We start from the raw sequence: 22376 nt of genomic DNA on the forward strand, positions 1-22376 counted from the left end.
AGAGAGAGAGAGAGCGAATGACCTGATGAGAGGGAGAGATAGAAAGTGAGGTTATTTAGGTTAGGGGTGAATATGTCTTTTTGTTAAGAATTATTGATATGGGCTATGGAAAACTATTATCATCCATTGCGTAGAGACTCGACTAATACTCTTACGAAAATGAATACAATTGAAAGAAAAAAATCCAAAAGTCTTAACGAAAACAAATCGACTCAAACACAAACAAACTGACTCAACAAAGCAAACTAACGCAACAGAAGCAAAGACTCGAAAACAGCTAAGGCATTACATGAACATAGAACAACTATGAGAAAAGCTTGGGGCCGAGAGACCCAAATGGTGTACCCATCCATCCTTCTCCTAACCAAAGCTCCACATCCATGCCATGCCGAAGCGACCTCCCTATTCCTCAGTAACCGGAATGATCTCACCCTCCTCAATCTCCAAGTTCACACCCTCTTCCGAAGGTAGAGGAACAACAGCAGCGACTCTCGATTTGCTCTTACTACCCCGAGGACATCCCTGTTTCTTGGCACCACTAGATCTAGTAAACTCGAGACCATTTATATTCTCCTTGAAGCCAAGTTGCTCCGGTTGAAGCACAAACGGAACAAGGGCCAAAGAGTGCTTGGTATGTTTTCCCGTATCAGCTTCATCATCCTCATCCCTTTAATGCTACATCCCAGAAACCCTAGACCCTACAACAACAATTTTCGGCAGCTCCTGAATAGACATAACCTTCTTGTTCTTCTTATTAAGAAATGAAGCCGGGACATACAACAACCAGAAGCTAGAAGACGCCGCCCAAAAGACCATCTTAGGACCAGACTGTGATGGAGGCACAAGAACCGCCTCCGCAGTCACCAAACTAGGGTACATAATACCGCCGTGATTAATCATAACACAATCACGACACCGCCCAAGGAGTCTCTCATACCTGAAGAAGAGTTGGAGCACATTAACCGGAGACTGGCAAGACAACCTAACTGGTTCGTTCAGAGGGAGCAAAACCCTAACCCTAGGGTTTCCTAAGCGAACTCCATGTCCATCTACGCCTAGAACATGGCCGATTGTTTCTCCAATGAGGCACACAGACGCCTCCGTCATCAAACCGGGTGGTAGACTGCTCACAACGACCCAGATCCAGACAAAATTGAGGGGAACAACAACAATATCCGATAAGCCATCATAATGGTTGAGCAGGATCATAGACCTCTAATAAGCCTAAGGCCCTCCCTGGAGAACCTAATTTAGATCCCTCTCGTTAGTGAATGTAAAGAGATACCTGTATTGTGGAAAGAATCTAACACGGCTGGTCGGACGGTATTGAGTTTCCCCACCAGATAGAAATGACGCGCTAGGAAATATTTTTTCAGGCACCGAAGATTTCCCAAGTCCATCGACTCTTTAGCATCCTTCAGCGACAGTTTGGAAGTGAGACTGGCTGTCATCTTGGCAAGAGCTACTGCCATGGAGGAGGCAACGCACAACAAAATTCTGAGAAAAAACCTAACCCTAGTGTCGAGGACAAGAGAGAAAAGGAGTCAGTAAGTCGCGGTATATCTTGAGTGGTTTTAAATCAAGATAACTATTTGTCTAAGGCACCTTGATTCTTAGAAATACATTTTTCTAATATAGGCCTAAGCCTTTTCACTATGATCTTAGTAATGATGTTATAAGAAACATTGCAAAGACTAATTGGTCTGAAATCAGTCACTTGTTCCGGTTTTTCAATTTTTGGGATCAGAGCAATATTTGTATTATTGATAGGATCCAAGGGCTTGTTTAGCATGAAAAAATCTTTTATCATATTTATGATAGTACCTTTAACTTCAGTCCAACAGTTCTGATAGAAGCTTGCATGTTACCCATCTGGTCTTAGAGCTTTTAGGGCTCCAATAGACTTAACTGCATCCCAGATCTCCTCATCTGTAACCTGCTTTAAAAGAAGATTATTATCAGCATTTTCAATACAAGGATCAATGACATTAATGACATTTGTAATAGCAATGTCACTGAGTGTGGTATCCTTCTGAAATCTTTTCTTAAAATCTTTAACTAAAATATCAGAAATTTCTTCCTTTGTATTGACCCATGTTCCCATTACGTTCTTTAATTTCAGAATTGTGTTGCTTCATCTCCTCATGTTTGCTTGTGTTTGAAAAAATTTGGTATTTTTATCACCAAGGTTAAGCCAATTCGCTCTAACTTTTTGTGCCCAAAATATCTCATCTTTGTAGCATTACAGTGATTGTTGCCTTATAGTCATATCCTGCTCCTGCGAGTAATCAGATAAAGGAGAATTCATTAGTTGTTGCTGAAGATCATTACTTCTATCATTCAATTCCTTAATCTTCTTGAAAAGACTGCCATAAACATTCTTGTGCCAGATCTTGACCTGGGCCTTGAATTGGTTACAAATAGTCAAAAAATTTAGAAGAGGGTCATTCTCTAGGTTTTGTGTCCAAAATCTATTGACTAGAGGTCTAAATCTTTATGAGCAAGTTAGATAGCTTCAAATTTAAAGCCATTGCCTTTCTTTGCTTGTTTATGCTTCACTGTTGGGCAAATTGGGCTATGAGCCAATAATTAGAAGATCCTCAAGGGTCACATTCAGAAATACTGTAGTTGGTAATTTCTCTGTAGTGGATGATTTTTGGAAACGGTATATAGTAAATTTGTGAAATTAGTGGGTGAAAACAGAAGGGTCGGGTCGGGTCGGGTTAATTAAAATCCGAAAGGGCTTTAAAATAGGGTTGAAGTCGGGGAGCAGGGCTGTGTTAACAGTGAGAGTGGTTTCGTCTCTGCAAAAGTCGGTGAGGAAGAATGAGTGTTTGGAAGGGCCTTCTTCTTCGAATTGGTGAAGCTTCCCCAGACTATGGCACCTCCTCCGACTTCAAAGAACACATTGTCAGTCTCTCTCTCTACAATTTCTACTTCCGAAACCTTCACAACCCTAATTCACTTCCCTCAATTTGCAGGAGACTTGCTTCGGCGTCCTCCGCCGAGAATTAGAACACTCCGCCCACGACGTTTTGCAGGTAATTCTTCCTCTTCGTTTTCTCTTTCGCTGTAATCTGAACATATCTGGTAATCTATGTAGTGATGAGAATATAATGGAAGAGAGGAGGATGAATAATCTTTGGAATCTTCTTTGATATTTGAACTTTGGAAGAAATAGACCAGATTATTTGATTGCATGGATAAGAGAAGGTGAAAGAATGAGGCGGAGTTGGTAAATGTTGTAAAATGATTTTGATTTGTCTTTGTTGTAATCTTGTTTCATTCCCGGTATAGGATGTCTCTTAAAAATAGAGTGCCTTAAAGTAAAGAGCGCCTTTCGATGATTGATATGAATAGTTCCTATGCTTTTTATTCTAGATTTATAAATGCATATTTGTTAGTTTCACTGTGTTAGTGAGAAGAATAGCTCATCTTTTTATTCAAGTCTATTTTCTTTAACTGTTTTTAATTTTCAAAGATGTATGCGAAATAATATGGACTATGTTTTTTGTTTTTCTTGTTTTATGGAAACTAATATGGACTGTCTTTACAATAGAAGAGTTTGCATTCCTATAACATTTTAGAGTTGCAGCCTCACACATTTTTCATTTATGAGTTTGTTTCATATACTTTTTGAGATATTAACCTTCTCTTTTCTTCTAACAGTTCCTTGTCCAGTGTGCTGAACAGTTGCCTCACAAGATTCCCCTATACAGTACCGTGGTATGTTAAATAAACACTTAGTTTATTTACTATTATTTTTTTTCCCAAAATGTTGAGAAGAAATGAACTTTATTGATCCAAAATTCTCACCGTGGACAAGAAGTCCACACCTGCAAAAGAAGTTAGAAATCTTACAGACAATACAAACCAGAAATTGAGAACAAACAAACCTAGCTAATCACTGCCTCCCAATTCCACAAAATGAAAGATAGACTTGCACATGTAAAAGGCTGCTTAAACAGAAACAGAATATGTTCGGTAACCTTAAGGAAATTGGGGTCAAACTGTCAAAGCCAGGGTCAATGGACCTGCTCCTATGAGCAGGGTTAGTAGGGCTGAATCAAGCTGCTGGTCAGGGAAATATTGCATGGGAGAATCGAGCCAAAAAGAGGAAAAATAATCAATAATTCCCTACAAGTCCCTCCACCACCGGAGGGATTAAGCTTTCTTCCTCCAATACCCCTAAACCTTGGATTCAACACAGGTTGAGACCCCTATGGAAGATGGCCATGTCAGCGTGCTTAAAAACCTTAGACCAAAGCTGTTGAGCTACTAATTTTGTGATAAGCAAGTTAGTTGAGCTAGTTTCAGACCAAAAAAAGTTATTTGAGCTAGCTTGCCATCTTTTTGCTCATAATACACCAATTTGGTGATAAGCAAGGATCTGGTCTTCTTCTCTGAAGCATGTAAATAAGTACTTTTGCACTTTTTATTTTGCATATGCTCGTTTTTGTAATTTTCTTTTATTCCTAGAGATAGCATGTGTGAAAAAAGATATTTACATATGCAAAGGGCTTTGCAGAATCCTTGAACATGAGCATTAACAAAAGAATTTATAACCTATTTAGTTTCTTGACTACTAACCTTAGATGGACTATGAAAAGAACATATTATTATTCTAGGCCACCGCAGTGGTTGTACAGCAGACTGTTTATATTGACCTAATTACATGATTTGTATAAAGCTCAGATTCCAAGTATTTAATAACTGGTCTTGAAGATATATACTAATGATAGATTTTTCTTGCACGTACCATTTTATTATGTTTGATCCCCTCCTTTCCTCCCCCATTTCTCTCACTCTCTATCTATATATCTCCAGATTGGCTTGTTAAACTTGGAGAATGAGGATTTTATCAGGAAAGTTGTGGAGAAGACGCACAATAATTTTCAGGTGAGTGATTCATTGCTGGACGTCACTTGTAAATGTGCATCCCTTTTCTGTTATTGATATCCAGAAATCAGGACCTGCTTTGCGACCCTGGGTTTGAAACTAATAACATGGTCTGAATAGGGGGATTAAGATAATAACAGTTTTTGGTTAAAACAAAAATTATTTTGTCACTTTAAAGATCAAGAGTAACATAACTTTCAGATTAGTTTTCCTCTGCTTAGTAATTGGTCTTTAGTTGGGCTAATAGACGGCCCAGTTTTCAGTTACCTGCTAGTTATGTCGGTCTAATGAATGGTCAAATATCTTTTTGAATTGATTCTCTATATATTTTTTTTATTTCTCCTATGATTCTATTTTTCAAATTCAAAGCTACTGGAAAGACTTCACATCTTCTAAATCTAGATCCTGTATTCATTATATCAAACTAATTCAAAAATTCTTTGTGGATAATTTTTCAGGATGCCTTGGATACTGGAAATTGCAACAAGATTCGTATTTTGATGAGGTTCCTGACTGCTATGGTATGTGATTTGTTGCTAGCAGTTTCTGATATAAAATCAATGAAAATATGCAGTGTATATTACACATTTATGTTATTAGTTGTAGAAGTTCGTACTCTCAACAGATATGATTGAATATGATGCTTGTCTAAATCTAAACTTGAACATCAGGCTTCTGTGTTTGGTTCTTTTGGACGCCTTTGTACTTGTGCTGTAGTTTCTATTTCATCATTAATTGAAAGTGGGAAGAAGTATTTGTAATTTGGAGTTTATTGTTTAGAAGAAGCAAAATTTTAATTTTCCATCTCCTACTGAAGGAAGTCATGTAATTCTGTCTTTTTAATATTATGAACACCAATGTTAACATTGGATGCTGACCCAGGTAGAAATCGGAACATCCAGAAGCTTGTAAATATGCCTGCCTGACTGCATGTTGATTAAAACGTGAGGTGTCCTTTTCAGTAATTTTTGTTTTTTGTTTTGTTTTTATGTTCTACAGATGTGCAGTAAAGTTCTCCATCCCAGTTCTCTTGTGATTGTCTTTGAAACATTATTATCATCAGCCGCAACAACAGTTGATGAGGATAAAGGAAATCCATCCTGGCAATCACGAGCTGACTTTTACATAACATGCATTTTATCCTGTCTCCCTTGGGGAGGAGCAGAACTGATTGAGGTACTGTGCACTTGTTTAGAAAACAAAAATTGCTCGCTTACATCACTACGCAATTGTTATCATCTGCACTTCTTTATGTAGTTTCATCATTCTCTTAACATTTTCATTTTTCCCAGTGTATTCTCTTATGTTCTGTTCTATAAATTATTGATTGTTTTTGAACCAATAAGAATCTATTAGGAGTTGTAGTGAAGGTTTGTATTCTATCATCAGTTTGCAACTTTTAAATTTTCATTACAAATATTTGTACGGTATTTATGCAGGACATTTATTTAGATCAATGTTATTATGCTCCAAGTCTTCTCTCTGTCTTCACTGAGCAAGAAGTTGCACCTTGTCCATTTTGTATCGTACTTCCCTTGCACATTCTGTGTCTTACTTCTATTTATTCACAATCACCTTTAAACTTGCAGAACTTTTGCATCCTCTTTAATATATGTTTTGTTCTATGGTTTGCTGTGTCTGTCAGACATATTCGTGGTTCTTTTAATCATGAACCATGGTAAAGCTTTGTGAAATGGCTTGTCTATATTTGAACCTTAGGCATTGTTTGAATGTTTCAATTATGTTTTTTTTTTCTTATTAATTTTATTTGGATTTGTAATTTCATAATTTGATCTCGTTTGCAGCAAGTCCCGGGGGAAATTGAAAGAGTTATGGTTGGTGTAGAAGCTTATTTGAGCATAAGAAAGCATGTTAGTGACACTGGGTTGTCTTTTTTTGAGGATGATGATGACAGTGCAAAAGTCTCTGCTGATAAGGTATTTGACCCTAACATTGCCTTTCTCCTTACAATTAAAATGTCATTTGTGGTCTTGCTATTTCTATGTTGTCTATTCTAGTCTTTTTGAGAGGTTTAGCCCTTTGGTTTCTTAACTTCTAGTCAGTATCAATGTGCAGTAACAGTTCGAAAAGAAAAAAAAAAGCTGATTAGATGTCTGCCAACTTCTGGTTTTACGTTTCTCTATTTGTTCTATTAATCTTTTCCATAATATCTTAATACACTCCCATGATAAATAATTTTAGTGTGTGATTTGTCAATTTAATTCCTGAGTTTCCACTATTGTCTCAGACAAATAATCTGGGATTATATTGCCTGACAACTTTAGGTTTTACGTTTCTCTATTTGTTCTATTAATTTTTCCTGTAATATCTTAATATGCTCTCATGAAAAGAAGCAATTTCAGTGTGTGACCTGTCAATTTAAATTCCTTTTTAGTTTCCACTATTTTATCTCAGACAAATAATCTGGGATTGTATTATTTCTTTTTTTAATATAGAAACAGCTTTTTATCGAAACAAAAAGCAAAATACAAGGAAGTGGACATAACTGAATAGAGCAGCTAGGCTGGAGGCTTAGCAGCTCATCTTTTGCTGCTAAATCAAAGCTTAGAGGCTTATACGACAGCTGCTTGCCAGTTAAGAATAATGGAAGAAAGAGTATAATCTTAGAAGTAGAAGCCCATAACGATGCCCAGAACTTGACTCTCTCCCACAGGTCTTCCCTCTCCACCCCGCCATAGGTTTCAAATAATCTTTTATTTCTTTCCATCCAAACCACCCAAACTACAGCTAGCACTGTACAACCCCAAAAGATCTAGCCTTTTCTAAGATTATATTGCTTTTCCTTCTGGTAATATATTAAGTAAGCTTGTCACCCGCTCAATGGTTACATTTCCAAGAGTCACCTCCTACTTCTTTATTGTATCATTTGGGAAATGATCAAGTAAACGCATTCAATCTGCTTCTTATGATCATATCCCTATTTAGTCTGTATTTCATTGTTTGTTCATATGTTGTAAATTCCAGTCTAATTGTTTCATCTTTCTTTGCTTGTAGGATTTTTTGGAAGATTTGTGGGGCCGAATACAAGTTCTATCAAGTAATGGATGGAAACTTGACAGTGGTATTGAACAAATATCCCACAACTTTCATTGGAATGAAACATCATAACTGGTGGAATATTTTCTTGTCTTTTGTTTTCTCATGATTTTAAATTCAGTGATTCTATCATCTTACTTGCTAGTTCCAAGACCTCACTTGTCATTTGAAGCACAACTAGTCAATGGAAAGTCTCATGAGTTTGGCCCCATCAGCTGTCCTGACCAACCTGAACTACCTTCAGCAGTTTCCAATATTACTTATGGTAAACAAAAGCATGATGCAGAGTCAATTTATCCTCAACGGATCCGAAGGCTGAATATATTTCCTTCAAATAAAACTGAGGTAGTTTGCAATCTAATATCTCATTGGTGAACCATTGTATTCTTGATGTTAATTAATCCTTGTTTGTACTTTCTCATTCTTAATTTGTTTTTAATTGCAATGGAGCCATGTTGCATAAGCTTTAATCTTCCACTTTAGTATCTAGTCTGAATCAAGCAAGAAAGGCCCTCTCCAATTATGCCTCGGGAAGATATTTGCATAATTGAGAGGGCCTTTCTTTACTTCGTATTCGTAATAACCTTCTAAAGGGTAATGGTTTGTTTAATTGCTTTTTACTTTGTATTTTGCGTCTGTTCATTCATTTGATTAGAATATTTGTCTCGATAAGGTTCCTATTTATTTTAACTGAAAAATCTAGTTCTCTTAATTCTCTCCCAGATTCTTATGAATATTGAGAAGAGGGCTTGTGTCCCAACTTTGGCCAAATTTTCATATCATCCCTTTTCATTTTTCAATCTATATACATTTCAGAAAATGAGTGGCATCATGGAAATCAACAAATAAAAAAGAAATAAAGCAAAAAATTTGAAAGATTGAAGAGTTAGCATCTTGTCTATAAATCTCTCAAACTCCCAAGTTCTTTTCCAAATTATCTGCCTTATCTAGTTGGTTATTATAATAAAGAAAATAGTTTTACCTTTAATTAATTAATTTATTGCGTAGAAAGGCATCCGAACTTAAAAAAGCTCAAACTTTAATCTGAGGTTTATCCTGAAATTGTGTTTATGAATTCCTGTTTTGCATATGGTCTAAAGTTGTGCTAGAGATTATCTACGGATGTTGGGGAGAGTTGAGTGATGCCCAAGGACTGTTTGTGTTTAGCTTAATGAATAGCATAGAGTTATGGGAGGAGAGGTAAGAAAGCAGATGTCTTTTGGGGTCATAGGATATTTTTTGGGTATATAAGGATATCCCTTTTTGATTTGAGTTATTATTCTTTGTTATTTTTCCATTGTTGCTGTTAGGCAAGTTGGTGTTTTGATTTGAGTTATTATTCTTTGTTATTTTTCCATTGTTGCTGTTCCTTTTTGTCTGTGGCAAATCTGTTTTCTATTTTTTTTTCTTTTCTTTTTGCTTTTCAAGTAAATTCTATGTTTAATCAAATGAGATATATGAAAGCATCTCAAGGAAACTGTTATATTAAATGAAAGTATTAGTCTTTTCACATTACAAAGTTACTTGGAATGACTTATAGTTTGGTTGCATGTGGTACTGTTATAGTTAACTACAATACTAACTTTTAAAATATGTTTACTTTTTCAGTGGAAAACTTTCCAACATCAAATGTATTTTACATCTTACTATTGATTTGATTTGATTTGGAGTTTCTATCATGATGTGCATTCACTCACGGGTTTTTTCGGGAAAAAAAAAAAGGTTCTTATTAATACTTGTCAGAGTTTTAATATGCTGATGAATTTTCTTTTTGGATGATGCCAGGATATGGAACCCATGGATCGCTTCATTGTGGAAGAGTATCTACTAGATGTTCTTTTTTTCTTAAATGGCTGGTTTGTACCTCTCAATGACCTTTATTTTATTAATTTTTTTTTTCGGTTTGTTATGTTTGTGACGGGATACATGGTAGTATCACTTTGTATTCTGCCCTTTTTCTATTCTTTATCTTTTCTTTTTGGACCAAGTGGCACCTATTACTAACTCGTGAATTTACAAAGATGCTGTGGGTATCCAGGCAAATATATTGTAATAAATAGTGTAATGCGTGCATAATTTTGAAAGAAATGTACATTAAAATTGTATGATGGGTAAATGCTTAATTCGTTTGAAGGAAAGTTAAATGCTCGATGCTAAGTAATACCCGAAAAAAGAAAAAAAGAACAAAGCTTGTTATACTGGATTACATGTTTCTTGTTTATATGGGAATCATAATTGCATTTGCTTTCTGCATTCATGATATCAAATGATATTAGAGCTTCATAATCTTGCTTATTGATTCCTTTTGAAAGATTCTAAGATTCTATCTGTATTGTATTATTTGAGATGTGGGCTTAACGTTTATCGTCTTTCTTTCTTCCTTCATGCAAAGCTAGTCGAAAGGAATGTGCTTCATACATGGCTGGCCTACCTGTACCCTTTAGATATGAGTATCTTATGGCGGAGACAATTTTCTCTCAGGTAAGATTTTTCAGTTTTAAACTATCGATAGTCAGCACATGCATCTCCATTAGTCTTTGTACCATCAAGCTAGTACCATGGTCAGCACACCCATCTCATTGTGTCTTATTGTCATTTCCCAGGTAATTAGATTAGTCCTCCCACTTAAACACAAGCCTTCTTCTAAAATTTAGCCTCGGTACTTACATATCCAAATTCAGCTCCCAGAAACTAAACGACCACAGATTTCCTCCCAGTGGAAAGCCCTATCAAGCGTTTTGTTATACTACAATCCTCTCTCATTCAGAAGTGATGCTCTGGAAATTTGGTTCCAAATTGTTTAAAATCGTTGCCATAGCTTTTGTAAAAGTTAGTTAGAATCTGGATCATTCTTCAACATTCTTTTTGTATATTTGTTTTTTGAGTATCAAACTACCGATATCTCAATTGATTCAAATGAAATGGTTCGAGGTAATGTTAGAGTTTAACCTTTCCATCAAAATGACATATTTAATATCATTGCAGTTACTTCTGCTACCACAACCCCCTTTCAGGCCAACATATTACACTCTGGTTATTATGGACCTCTGTAAGGTAACAATGATTTGTATCGACTATGCATTTGCTCCTTTTGTCTGATTTACTGGCAGTATTTTATATAGTTGGAATGACAACAAATTTGTTGCAGTTTATACAACAAACTGATTTGAATCTTAATTTTTAGGCTCTTCCTGGAGCCTTTCCGGGAGTGGTTGCTGGTGCTGTAAGGGCTCTTTTCGAGAAAATAGCTGATCTTGATATGGAATGTCGAACACGGCTAATCCTTTGGTTTTCTCACCACTTGTAAGTCCCACCATGACAAGGTTCACCAGCTTTTCCATGTGTTGAATACTTCTCATCTCTCTTAACACTCAGGACGTTATTGTTAACTGGTTTCGTGTCACTGGATTATTATGTCTGTCATCACTCTCTAGGTTTTGTGTTATTTTGTGTTTGATCTTTCAAGATTTGCTAGCATAGTGGATGGTGCTATAGGCAACATCTGCTGGCTCCTGGGTTTGACTGGCATCAAAATGTTTCAAACAACAAAGTGATTTTCTGTTTATGAGAAACAAGGCAGTTATTAGAAAAAATTTCATGTACAAAGCAAGATAAACAAGCAGTCTACCAGTAAACAAGACCAAGGAAAAAAAAAAGACTAGACCATCCAAAGGCCAGAACACCTTAGAAAAACAGAACAACCCAAAAAATTACTCATCCAGCTTCATCCATAGATACCTAGATTGATAAGGAAATTATTAGCTGAAGCAATTGATTCCTTCTTTAAATTTTCCGAAAAAATTACTACTAAGAATGTAGACATGTAATCATGGACAGAATCTGGAATTTTTGTAAAACAGTGATAATTGATATAATTGATGTACTCTTGCATGTGTAGAGTTTTGTGGTATTCTCAAACTGATTTTAACATTTATTATTCGCGTCCTGATTGTGCAGATCCAACTTTCAGTTCATCTGGCCTTGGGAGGAGTGGTCTTATGTCTTGGACCTGTCAAAGTGGGCGCCACAACGTGTATTTGTTCAGGAGGTCCTGGAGAGAGAAGTTCGTTTGTCCTACTGGGAAAAAGTGAAGCAGGTATTAAGTCATTTATATACAAAGCCTTAATTTTCTTGTTATTTATAATATTTATGCTTTTCTAATATATTTTAACTAATTATTCTCTTTAGAGTATTGAGAGTGCTCCTGGTCTAGAACAGTTGCTTCCTCCAAAAGGGACACCAAACTTCAAGTTCAGTGTTGAAGAAAGCATGGAAGGAAATGAACAACATGCACTTTCTGCTGAACTCAGAAACCTGGTAAAAGGAAGGGCATCTGCCCGTGAAGTAATCTTATGGATAGAGGAAAGTCTGTTTCCTGTCCATGGTATGGAAGTTACCCTCTCTGTGGTTGCGCAAACTCTCCTCGACATTGGATCTAAAAGTTTCACTCATTTGATTACTGTATTGGAGAGATACGGCCAAGTCATTGCAAAACTATGTGCTGACCAGGATAAGCAGGTCATGTTGATCACCGAGATTGATTCTTACTGGAAGAACAATGCTCAAATGACCGCTCTTGCAATAGATAGGATGATGGGGTACCGACTTCTATCTAATTTGGCCATTGTCAGATGGGTATTTTCTCCTGAAAATGTTGAGCAATTTCATTTATCAGACCGCTCATGGGAGGTATGTCAATATTAAAAACGTCTTTTTTTTCTTTCTAGAATTATATTTTTAATTCTTTTTTTTATTGTTTATATGTTTGTTTGCCCCTCATTCCACCTTCAACAGATATTAAGAAATGCAGTTGGCAAGACATACAACCGTGTATGTGATCTGAGGAAAGAGATTTTGTCCATGAAGAAGAATATCGTATCGGCTGAAGAAGCTGCAGCAACTGCAAAAGCAGAGTTAGTGGCCGCTGAATCAAAGCTCTCACTTGTAGATGGAGAACCTGTTCTTGGTGAAAACCCGATGAGGTTGAAGCGTTTGAAATCCTATGCTGAGAAGGCAAAGGAGGAGGAGGTGTCCGTACGTGAATCTTTAGAGGCTAAGGAAGCTCTGCTTGCCCGAGCCCTTGATGAATTTGAGGTACACTCCTTATAAATGCAGTGACACCTTTTTCTCTCATTAGTCTCTTGGAACCCTTTTCCCACTAAAGAAAGAAAATGAACCAAATGTTTTGTGTTAACCATATAGTTCTAAGTGCATTTTATAATTACTGAATGAAGATAATTTATACAGTTACCTCATGGGGAGTTAGCCACACACAAATACTATTAACACGATATTGCTTTAACTTTTCTTACATCAGTATCATATTTTTATGCGGGCCTTACAAAAAAAATTGGGGTATTTTGGTAAATATATTCAACCAACTCCAATGTATTTCACAAAACTGTTATTGCTTGGTTTTTGACTTCTCGGAAATATTTTAGCTGATGAATCAGTAGTTATTGTTCTTGTTTCTTAAGTACCTTTAGTAGTTCCTATACATGTCAGTGTCATGTTCCTTGGATTATTCAGTAGTGTTATTCGAGTTCTTATATTTACAAGGTTTTGCTCTTTTCTATCTGCTGCATTGATCGGAAATATTGAGTATATGTTCTGAGTTCAACGATGTGTAATGTGAATATGTTTTCATGTCCCTGTATGCAAATTTTCTTTCAAGGTCCGTACCCCATACTCCATAGAGGTTGTAAGGTCAATAATATTATGTATAAAGAAACTAGTCTTGCTGACCTGTCTATCTAACATCTTGCCCCCCCCCCCCCCCCCACTTTCTTCATTTCTAACCAAACAACCCTTGGAATGGTTTGAATTACAAATTAATCGCCTGAAAGCTTGGTTTTTTTTCCATGTGGCTTTTCATCGATTGAAAGCAACTTCTTTTCTTTTTCCTTGCACTAATCTTCATTGGCATGTACAGGCATTATTCATCTCTTTGTACAAAAACTTCCTGAATGTCTTCATGGAAAGGCTGCCAGAGGCATCAAAAGTTGCTACATTGCAGGGATTAAAATCTAGTCATGCAGATTCTATGTCAGTCGACCTCGAAGAATCATCTGCAATGGAGGTGGACAATGAGAATGGAAAATCTAAAAGGTTTGTTTTTGGCCTTCACTAGAAAGATAATTTTGCATGACACGTTGCATATATGAGTGTGTGTGTGTGGGTGTGAGTTTTGTTGCCTAGAAGGTAGATGAGGGATCAATATTTAGTTGGGATATTGTCGTGTTGTATTCATCTCTAATGTTGGGACTGCGTGAATGATACATGACTGCGGCGTGAATAATTTGTTTCCTTCACTTGACAGTCAATTGAATGGTGCCGGGACAAGTAATACATATAATGTTGGAGAAAATGAGCAGTGGTGTCTGTCAACATTAGGCTACCTCAAAGCCTTCTCAAGGCAATATGCTTCTGAGGTAAGCAACTATGGTTCTGTTGTGGCTCTTCAAATTTCTATCCTCTCCTGCCCCCTTCTCTGACAGTAAATTCAAGGTTTCTCTTGGTAATGATTTTGTCTTTTTTTCATTATCTGTACTACCCTTTCTGATATACCTTATATCTTGTTTGGAGTGCGACTCCTTACAATTCCCCTTTACATTTAGAATTTTCTTGCGATCAGTGATTCCCCTATATTTTCTCAATTACTGGAAACCTAATATTGTAGCATATTGATATCTATAGACGTTTTTTATTTCTTTGGTTAAGTTATGGTTTTGTCTTCCTTAAATTCTCTTAGCTGTATGTATTTTATAATTTGAACGTGGGGAAAAAGTTATGTCTAGGCTGTGGATGAAGTCTTATAGATATCAAATCATTCATGCATTTTTTGTTTTTGCTACTGAATTCCTGACCTTCTGCATTAACTATTGGCAGATATGGCCTCACATGGAGAAGTTGGATGCAGAGGTTATAACAGAGAATGTGCACCCCCTTATACGAAAAGCAATTTATTGTGGTCTCCGTCGATCAACTGATGGGCTGTAAGGTTAGTCAAGACTTTTGGACTTAATCTTCTGCTTTTCAGATACCTTCCCTGTCCACCTAGTATTGTAGATGACGGAACCTGATGGATTGGAAGCATGGTGTTGTGGCGGCTTGTAGGTGCATTGCTTAGTTGCAGACACATCTAAAATGTGGTGGATATGTAACAAAAACTACTAATTAGAGGCTAATATTATCTTTTCAACTTTGTTCTGGTCTATGAAACAGACTCGTCTCGTCCAGTTGTCCCTAATCATGCACAAAGAATCTTTTCAATATTTAAATATCAAGGGCAAATTTAGTTTTACCAGTTTTTGCCAATTGTTTTATTAATGTTAATTTCAGTTTACCCTATGAGGTTTGAGATTAACATCGTTTCACTCCTGTCAAGGGCAAACCCTAAACCTTTCACTCGTACATTTTAAATTGGAAGGAAAAAAAAAGACCTTTGTAAGGAAGATGTGGTATCTCAACAAAGGGAGCTCTCACATTCACAACGGAGGCATCATGAATTGGCTTGACGGAACCCATTTTCCCTTGTGTTTGATCTGTAGTCCCATTACATGCATCGTCATCCTGCATGATGATGGCTAAGCTCCCTTTGTCTGAGTGTGCACTTAGACCATGTAGTTTGTCAATGTCAGGCATTGAGCACTGAGGAGAGTAGGCCACGGACAGTGGTTGCAACTCTTGACGTAATCCAAGAAAAGCATTCCTCTCCATCCCCATGAGAAGCTCCTCTTCTAACTTCACTATAATGTCTCCACTCTTCTGTCTCCAATTCCGTTCCCAGTAGGACTTCAATTAACTAGTTATGCCTCTCATCTGCTTCAATCCTATGACTGCTGGATGCGACTTGTTAATGCGATATCTGGAATATGAACTTAAACTCAGCCGAGTGTCGTTTGATTTTGAAACTGCAGAGAAGTTCGTGGAGACAATTGCAAAGTCAGGTCGTGTGGAGTTTGCTAAATTGGTTCTAAGATGGAGTTGAAGAATCCAATGCATGTCTTGGAATGATTGATGGGCACATGAAATATTGGAATGTGAGGACTTCAGTTGACGTGTTTGAGGAAATGCACGCGAGACTAGGAAGTACTGGTACCGTAAAGAAGCAATGGTTTGAGGAAGAGATGGAGTGGTTTCGTGAGGTCCAAGTAGCAAATTTGGAGGTCCGACTAGTTACACACACCTTTACAGAAAACTGATAAAAGCAACGAGTCATCGACCATACCAACGAGTAATGGTAAGATTTAAGAATAGGACTTCGTTCTTTTCAACAATAAGAATTTCTCAATATACATGTAAAGATGTGGTACTAAAATCAAGAAATAATGTTGAGAGGACACTAAGCTGCTCTGATAATCACTAGATACAACGGCACAACAGGAAACCACAATATGTAACGCTTCATGTGTTTTTCAATGCTGACAAAGCGTCCTTTGTTGCAGCTGAGATTACAGCATCTGAGGCATTGGGCAAGTAATAGTATTTTCCTGCAAAGCAATTATATGATGAGATTATGAGCAGGTCTTCAAACATGATGAGCGGAGAATGGTTAGTACAAGTTTGAAAAGGAACCTTGAGCAACTCTCGCAATCTCCTTGGCAAAACCAGTTGAAACAAACTTATTTTCAGTGTCGATGACGAGAAGAGACATCCCCGCTTTGTATATTTTACCAGCAACCTCAAGAATCTCATCCTTCAGTAAGAATCAAGCAGTAAGAATTTCCACAAGTAAATATGATTATGGAAGTCGAGTGCAAACATGCAAAACCACGTTCTTTTCTTTTTTTTGCATGCAAAATACGGGTCTTTCTTGAGATCTCTGATACTAATCAACATATTTTCTCTTGGATATTATATTACCATGGGGCCAATTTTAATACGAGGTTTGGCATAAAACCTCAGTTAATTAGACCACATGCTGGGAGGTTCATAATATTAAAACATCTGGCGCAATATTTACCTTCAATTCCTTTGCCGAAGGTCTTGGGGCATCAGTAGCAGCAGCAGCAGCCTCAGGGTCATTGGACCTTTTTAGTGATATATTGGCTCTACCATCAGTTATTGCAACAATCATTACACGTCCAACATCACCACTCTTCTCTGCATTTAGCCCAACCCTTACAGCCTAAGCAGTTTGATTTGAGAATATAGTCAGTCAAAAGAAAAGATAGCTGTGATTATATACAATAAGATATAATCAAGATGCTTATATAATTAATAAAGTAAAGTAACCAACAATACATGTGTAAGAAATCTTGCATAAATTGCTTAGAGAAAAACTGGATTCTTAGAATACCAACATTAAACAGTCTTTCTATTATACTTTGAACAGACATGCTTATAAGTATCTAATTAAAATTATGAATTATTGACAATAACATAAGCCTTGAGAACTCGTAAAAAAAACATAACCATTGAGAATGTCTAATGGGATCTTCAATCTAACTCCTTTTTTTTTTTTTTTTTTTCCTTTTCTTATTTTATTGTACTTTCGTGTGTGTTTCAACATACCGTTGTCAGACCATGAGCAAGGGGAGAACCTCCACCACAGGGAAGTCTTTCAAGACGATTTCTTGCCATTGCAATTGATCTAGAAGGAGGCAGAAGAACTTCAGCAGAATCTCCACGGAAAGGAATAATAGAAACCTATTCAGAAATACCAGGTGACACTGTTACAAATACAATTACCAGAAAAGCATCAATAGCAATCCTAATCATTTTAAGATATTACTTTGATGGGTTGCTGATCAAAAGGACATTTATTTCCAACTCTTACACTAAGTTGGGGAAGAATATGATTTTACATAAAACTGTACTCATTTCTTTTTCTGGAGTAGATGAGATTGACCAAAAAAAAGTAGATGCTCCATATTCATAGAAAATAGATGCCGCGAAACAACATCTGAGTTGCTCGCGTGCATTTGAATATATTTCAAACCATCTCAGCATGTTCTAGTGCAAGTGCATGGTATTCGCAGCATTTAAGGTGATCTTTTTGGCTAATGACTAGATAATGAAGCCCCAATTCAGCAGAATACATTTTTTTCCCATGATAAATATTTAGAAGAAAAATTGTTCCCACAAGAGTCATGGTAGTTGCATCCCTCTAAATTAATGTAAGTTCTTGTCACCTGATCTCTGCTCGTATAACTTTCAGCTAGTAACTTGAGTGCTGCACCTTTTGCATTCTGCATTCGGTTCAGTGCCATGCTTCCACTTGCATCAACAAGAAATATAACCTGCCAAGTAAATTGAGTAACTTCCCATTATTATATGAGAAACTTACTTAAATAACCTAAGATGTCGTTAAAAATGGACCATTGACTTGGTCCAAGTGTGGCAATCAGTGCCAAAACAGATGGATATACATAGACACATCCACATATCTAAATATATGTGTATATAAAAAGGGGCAAAATGACTGCAATATAAAGAAAAAAAAGGATCTCTGTGTCAATACCAGTGCTCCTGCTTTTCGTGCCATTCTCTTTGCTCTCATGTCAGTTTTTTCAACAAAAACTTTCCTGCCGACTTGAGTGTTCTTCTCCCTACGCAATTTTTGATATGGTGCAGCCACTCTAAGGGTTGCATCAACAGCTAATCTCTTAACAGGTCCCTATGAAAGATAATGTATGATTAGAAAGAACAAACATAGTCAAGCAAGTAAGGTTGCATGTCCCTATAGAAAGGGGGAGGCAGAGTCACGCACTAGTTATTACACTAATGTTGATGGTGAGAGAAAAATAACTGATATATAAGTTTCCCACGAAAACAAATTTCACAGCCAATGTTATTCATATGACTGATCAAGTCAGAAGGAGAAGGGATAAACGCAAGGAGGGAAGGGGGGAGGGGAGGGTTGTGCAACATTAAATGGTGAGGGTGGAAGGTGGAAATGGGATGGACTAACCTTTGGAAGCATTGGCTTAATATATCGACCTCTATCCTCTGAAAAGATAACATTCTTTGCTCTCCCAGCTTTCCCTTTGCGTCTCTGCGCTTGTTGTGCGAAGAAGAGAAGCTTCTCATCCACCAGACCCCCTTCTGCATCAAAGACAAACTCTTCAGGTAGTTGATCCTGCTCTTGTTCATTATCTTCGTTCTCTTCCTTGTCCTCATCATTTTCATCCTGGTTACAACTCGCATATCATACATAATGTTAACATCTGTTCCCTGTTAAATCTTTTGGTAGCAAATATTGAAGTGAACAATCAAATTAAGGAACCAACACAACTATTACTCGATCAGTCACCTGAAAAGGAAGCCCTATGCAATTATGTGTACTTCTGAAGTGTAAAATTTAATTAATGTGAACAAACCTCTTTTTCTTCTTCCTCCTCATTTTGCTCTTCCCCAGATTCTTGATTTTGAGGAGGTGGTGGAGGTGGAGGCGGTTGATTTTGCTGTTCTGGTGGGTTCTCATTAGGGACTGAACGAGGAAGTATGACCAGTTCTACCTGAAATTGGTACTATCTCAGAAAAAATTGTAATAATGCAGATAATGATAGACCATAAAACTAAAAAGGTGATCAGTGAAAAGTAATTTCATTATGGAAAATCATCATATATGAAGAAAAAAAAATGTAATAATGCAAATAATGATAGACCATGAATCTAAAAAGGTGATTAGTGAAAAGTAATTCCGTTATGAAAATTCATCATATATGAATAATATGATGAACATATGGAGTTATTTCGGACAACAAAATACTTCTTGAAAACAATGGAGGACTCTGATCGTACATCAGAATTCAAAAGGGCTCAATTTAATTTCAACATGTACAAATCATTAATAAGAAATAAGGATCTATATTATAAGGATTTTTGGCTTATTTAAAGGCCGGCTACAATTCATTCATTTATATTATTATTGTTGTTCTAAAAAAGAACAAAACTTAGTTTTCTGCTGTTTTGTGTGAAAATCAAAAGTTCAAGAAAGTAATTATTTATCAACTTTATCATAGTTGGAACTTTTATGCTTCTCTTCTCCTTCCCAACTTAAGTAATTATGTAGCCAATATGTGTTAAAAGTATTTCGTATCATGCAAAAAAGGACTAGTAAAAGTGAATATGTGCGGAAAGAGAATATGCAAGCAGAAGTATACTTAACAGCTTTTTTCAGGTCATCAGCATAAACTTTTTCTCGTCCATCTAGAGCAGCTAAGCATTTTGCAACTCGGGAAGCATATAGCTCAGCTCTATGTCCCTGATAGTCACATATCACATTAACAATTTAGCTGTTAGTTTCTTGTCCAGTTATGCCAAACACGTACAACTTATAACTGAAACATAAGAAAAGGATAAAATGGTAAGTCTTGATCCACTAAAATATACCCAATGTACTTATCATTGGTTGATCAAACAGGTAAAACAAAAACTGAAAACCCATCAAGGGCAACACAGGGTTGTAGTATGGCAACTTAGTTACAGCAGTTCAAGAAGATGTTTCTGCAACCAAAACCCATAACCAACAGCTCGGTAGGGAAACATTTCTTTGAAATTAAATCTTCTTTACATATATTTCTTAAGCTGTAAGAAAATCATTAAGTTATGATTTATGCTCACAAATGTTTTATTTATGACTAAAGGAATCAGTTTTCGTAGCTTAGACTAGTTTGTAAGCTGCAAAAATCACAACTTTTAACATTTGCTCTTGATTCTGAATTCGTAACAGATGTCCATAACTTTAACTGAATTTTTATCATCTGACTCAATGATTACCAGCTATGAATTTGCATTCCTCATGTCCTGAGTGTTCTAACATGCCAATAAGGGCAAAAATATGACACCGACATAATCGGGATAACGAAATGATTCCAAACTGGCATACTGAGTTTTGAGAGAAAGGCACTTTTCTTAATGGGTGACCAAACTGTGTGACAAATAGTAAACTCCACTACGAGTCTAAGACAGTAACTGATACAAATTCCTGCAGTTCTCTTTCAATGATATCTATGATTGAAGACTCAAACGATGGCATAGCCCTCTATGCATAAGACAAAACTATATCTCTTTTGGGTTGCACTCTTCTCCTGAAGACGGCATGCTGAAATAACAGAGTTGAGATATGCAACAACAGTGGGTAATATAGAATTCAAACAAGAAAAATATACTGTATGTTACAGGCAAAGCCTCTCCAGATTGTTTAGTGTAAATGGCAGCAATAAGAGAGTAAGAGCTTTAGCATCACTATGAATCTTCAACTAAGCTGGTAGCTCAAACTAGGTGACAAGGCATGGGAATATATGTATGGGAATTACTAGATATTGTAACAAAACTAATGCAAAATCAATCCCATTTTTAATAACGGGTTTCACAGTAAGAACCTGGACACCACCTCTGATGGATTCCAAAACCAGATACTTGAGTTGTTCTCTGCTTATGACGACGTCCTTTAGATACTCTCTTGCCAAAATGATCTGAAACATGTGAATATACAGATCGAAATCAGAAGGACTTTTATCTTGCAACTACAACACTGTAACAATACACTAAGTTGGCAATTCCCTAAAATTTATTAGCATACATTCATTGTATCTGAATATATCAATTATCTTAGCAACACATGTTAAGAGTAAAGTTGGTATCAATTTCCTCTAACAAAGAATTTTGACAAGCTTCTCATATATTTAGCATCTCTGTAAGCAAACTTAGTACCGCTGCTGTTTTCTCAAAAATAATGGACGATAAACTAGTTTATAGAGGAAACAGTGTATGTTATAAATAAAGTAAAATCTGTAAAGAAAATGACAATGATATTGCTGTTTCTTCTTTACTGTATATTTTACAGAACACTATACTAACATTATACAATAATTTTTGTCTTCTACTACCATCTTAAGTATATTGTAGTGAATTGTATATACTAAATATGTCCCTTACACATTCACACACAAAGGGCCAGTATTAAAACATTCTTTTCCACTGAGAGAGTTATACAATTAAATTATATAATGGCGCTTCCTCCCTCCCTCCATCTAGCAAGCAAACAAAGAAGTAAATTATTTCATGTGTGAGTACCTGAGTTTTTGCAAATTCTGTTTCTTCTTGAACCATATTAAAGACTTCAGTACTATATTCCTGAAATTTTGTCGCAATCCCCACGGCTGCAACACGATCATCGAAACTCATCGGAAGATCTGCACTGCAAAAGAATCACACCATTAATACAACGAGAAGGCTGATAACTAATAATCAACTTATTCCATATGGTAACTGCCAGATCTGTACCTCAAGTTGATTGCAATACGGTCTAGTAAGTGTTCACGCACAGCACCCTCTTCTGGATTATAAGTAGCAATCAAAAGTGGCTTACAGGGGTGTCTAAAGCTCATTCCCTCTCTTTCGACAATATTAACTCCTTCAGTTAATACGTTAAGAAGCAAATTACTGATACCCTCATCCAAAAGATTAAT

General features: G+C 36.4%; 2 protein-coding genes across 2 annotated transcripts; one reads left to right on the forward strand and one right to left on the reverse strand.

Moving 5' to 3' along the window:
• Positions 1-2779: 2779 nt before the first annotated feature.
• On the forward strand, positions 2780-15265 carry LOC101310957 (nuclear cap-binding protein subunit 1-like). The gene is made up of 19 exons (XM_004291706.1): positions 2780-2910; positions 2982-3041; positions 3670-3726; positions 4828-4899; positions 5358-5420; positions 5899-6075; positions 6705-6836; positions 7915-7981; positions 8102-8301; positions 9742-9812; positions 10353-10437; positions 10942-11010; positions 11141-11259; positions 11914-12052; positions 12145-12645; positions 12751-13050; positions 13889-14064; positions 14276-14387; positions 14845-15265. The coding sequence occupies exons 1-19, from the start codon at positions 2827-2829 to the stop codon at positions 14953-14955; spliced, it is 2595 nt and encodes an 864-aa protein (XP_004291754.1). The 5' UTR covers positions 2780-2826; the 3' UTR covers positions 14956-15265.
• A 917-nt stretch (positions 15266-16182) lies between these two features.
• LOC101311246 (magnesium-chelatase subunit ChlD, chloroplastic-like) lies at positions 16183-22273 on the reverse strand. Its single transcript, XM_004291707.1, has 12 exons — positions 22192-22273; positions 21982-22100; positions 21288-21380; positions 20072-20167; positions 19281-19418; positions 18872-19090; positions 18422-18577; positions 18093-18200; positions 17473-17607; positions 16922-17086; positions 16534-16654; positions 16183-16448 (listed from the first exon to the last, which is right to left on the reverse strand). Exons 2-12 carry the CDS (start codon positions 22090-22092, stop codon positions 16363-16365), a joined length of 1428 nt encoding a protein of 475 aa, XP_004291755.1. The 5' UTR covers positions 22093-22100; positions 22192-22273; the 3' UTR covers positions 16183-16362.
• Between the last annotated feature and the right edge of the window lie 103 nt (positions 22274-22376).

The sequence above is a fragment of the Fragaria vesca genome, linkage group LG2 (genome assembly GCF_000184155.1).
Source record: "Fragaria vesca subsp. vesca linkage group LG2, FraVesHawaii_1.0, whole genome shotgun sequence".
Taxonomy (NCBI): domain Eukaryota; kingdom Viridiplantae; phylum Streptophyta; class Magnoliopsida; order Rosales; family Rosaceae; genus Fragaria; species Fragaria vesca.

Excerpts from the sequence above, each read along its gene's own strand:
- LOC101310957 (XM_004291706.1), top strand. The coding sequence starts at position 2,827 with ATGAGTGTTTGGAAGGGCCTTCTTCTTCGAATTGGTGAAGCTTCCCCA. Across the intron at positions 12,646-12,750 it reads TATCAGACCGCTCATGGGAG|ATATTAAGAAATGCAGTTGG; the intron begins GTATGTCAATAT and ends CACCTTCAACAG. Across the intron at positions 13,051-13,888 it reads GAGCCCTTGATGAATTTGAG|GCATTATTCATCTCTTTGTA; the intron begins GTACACTCCTTA and ends TGGCATGTACAG.
- LOC101311246 (XM_004291707.1), bottom strand. The coding sequence starts at position 22,092 with ATGAGTTTCGATGATCGTGTTGCAGCCGTGGGGATTGCGACAAAATTT. Across the intron at positions 19,419-20,071 it reads CTGATGACCTGAAAAAAGCT|GTAGAACTGGTCATACTTCC; the intron begins GTTAAGTATACT and ends TACCAATTTCAG. Across the intron at positions 16,655-16,921 it reads CTTCGGCAAAGGAATTGAAG|GATGAGATTCTTGAGGTTGC; the intron begins GTAAATATTGCG and ends TTCTTACTGAAG.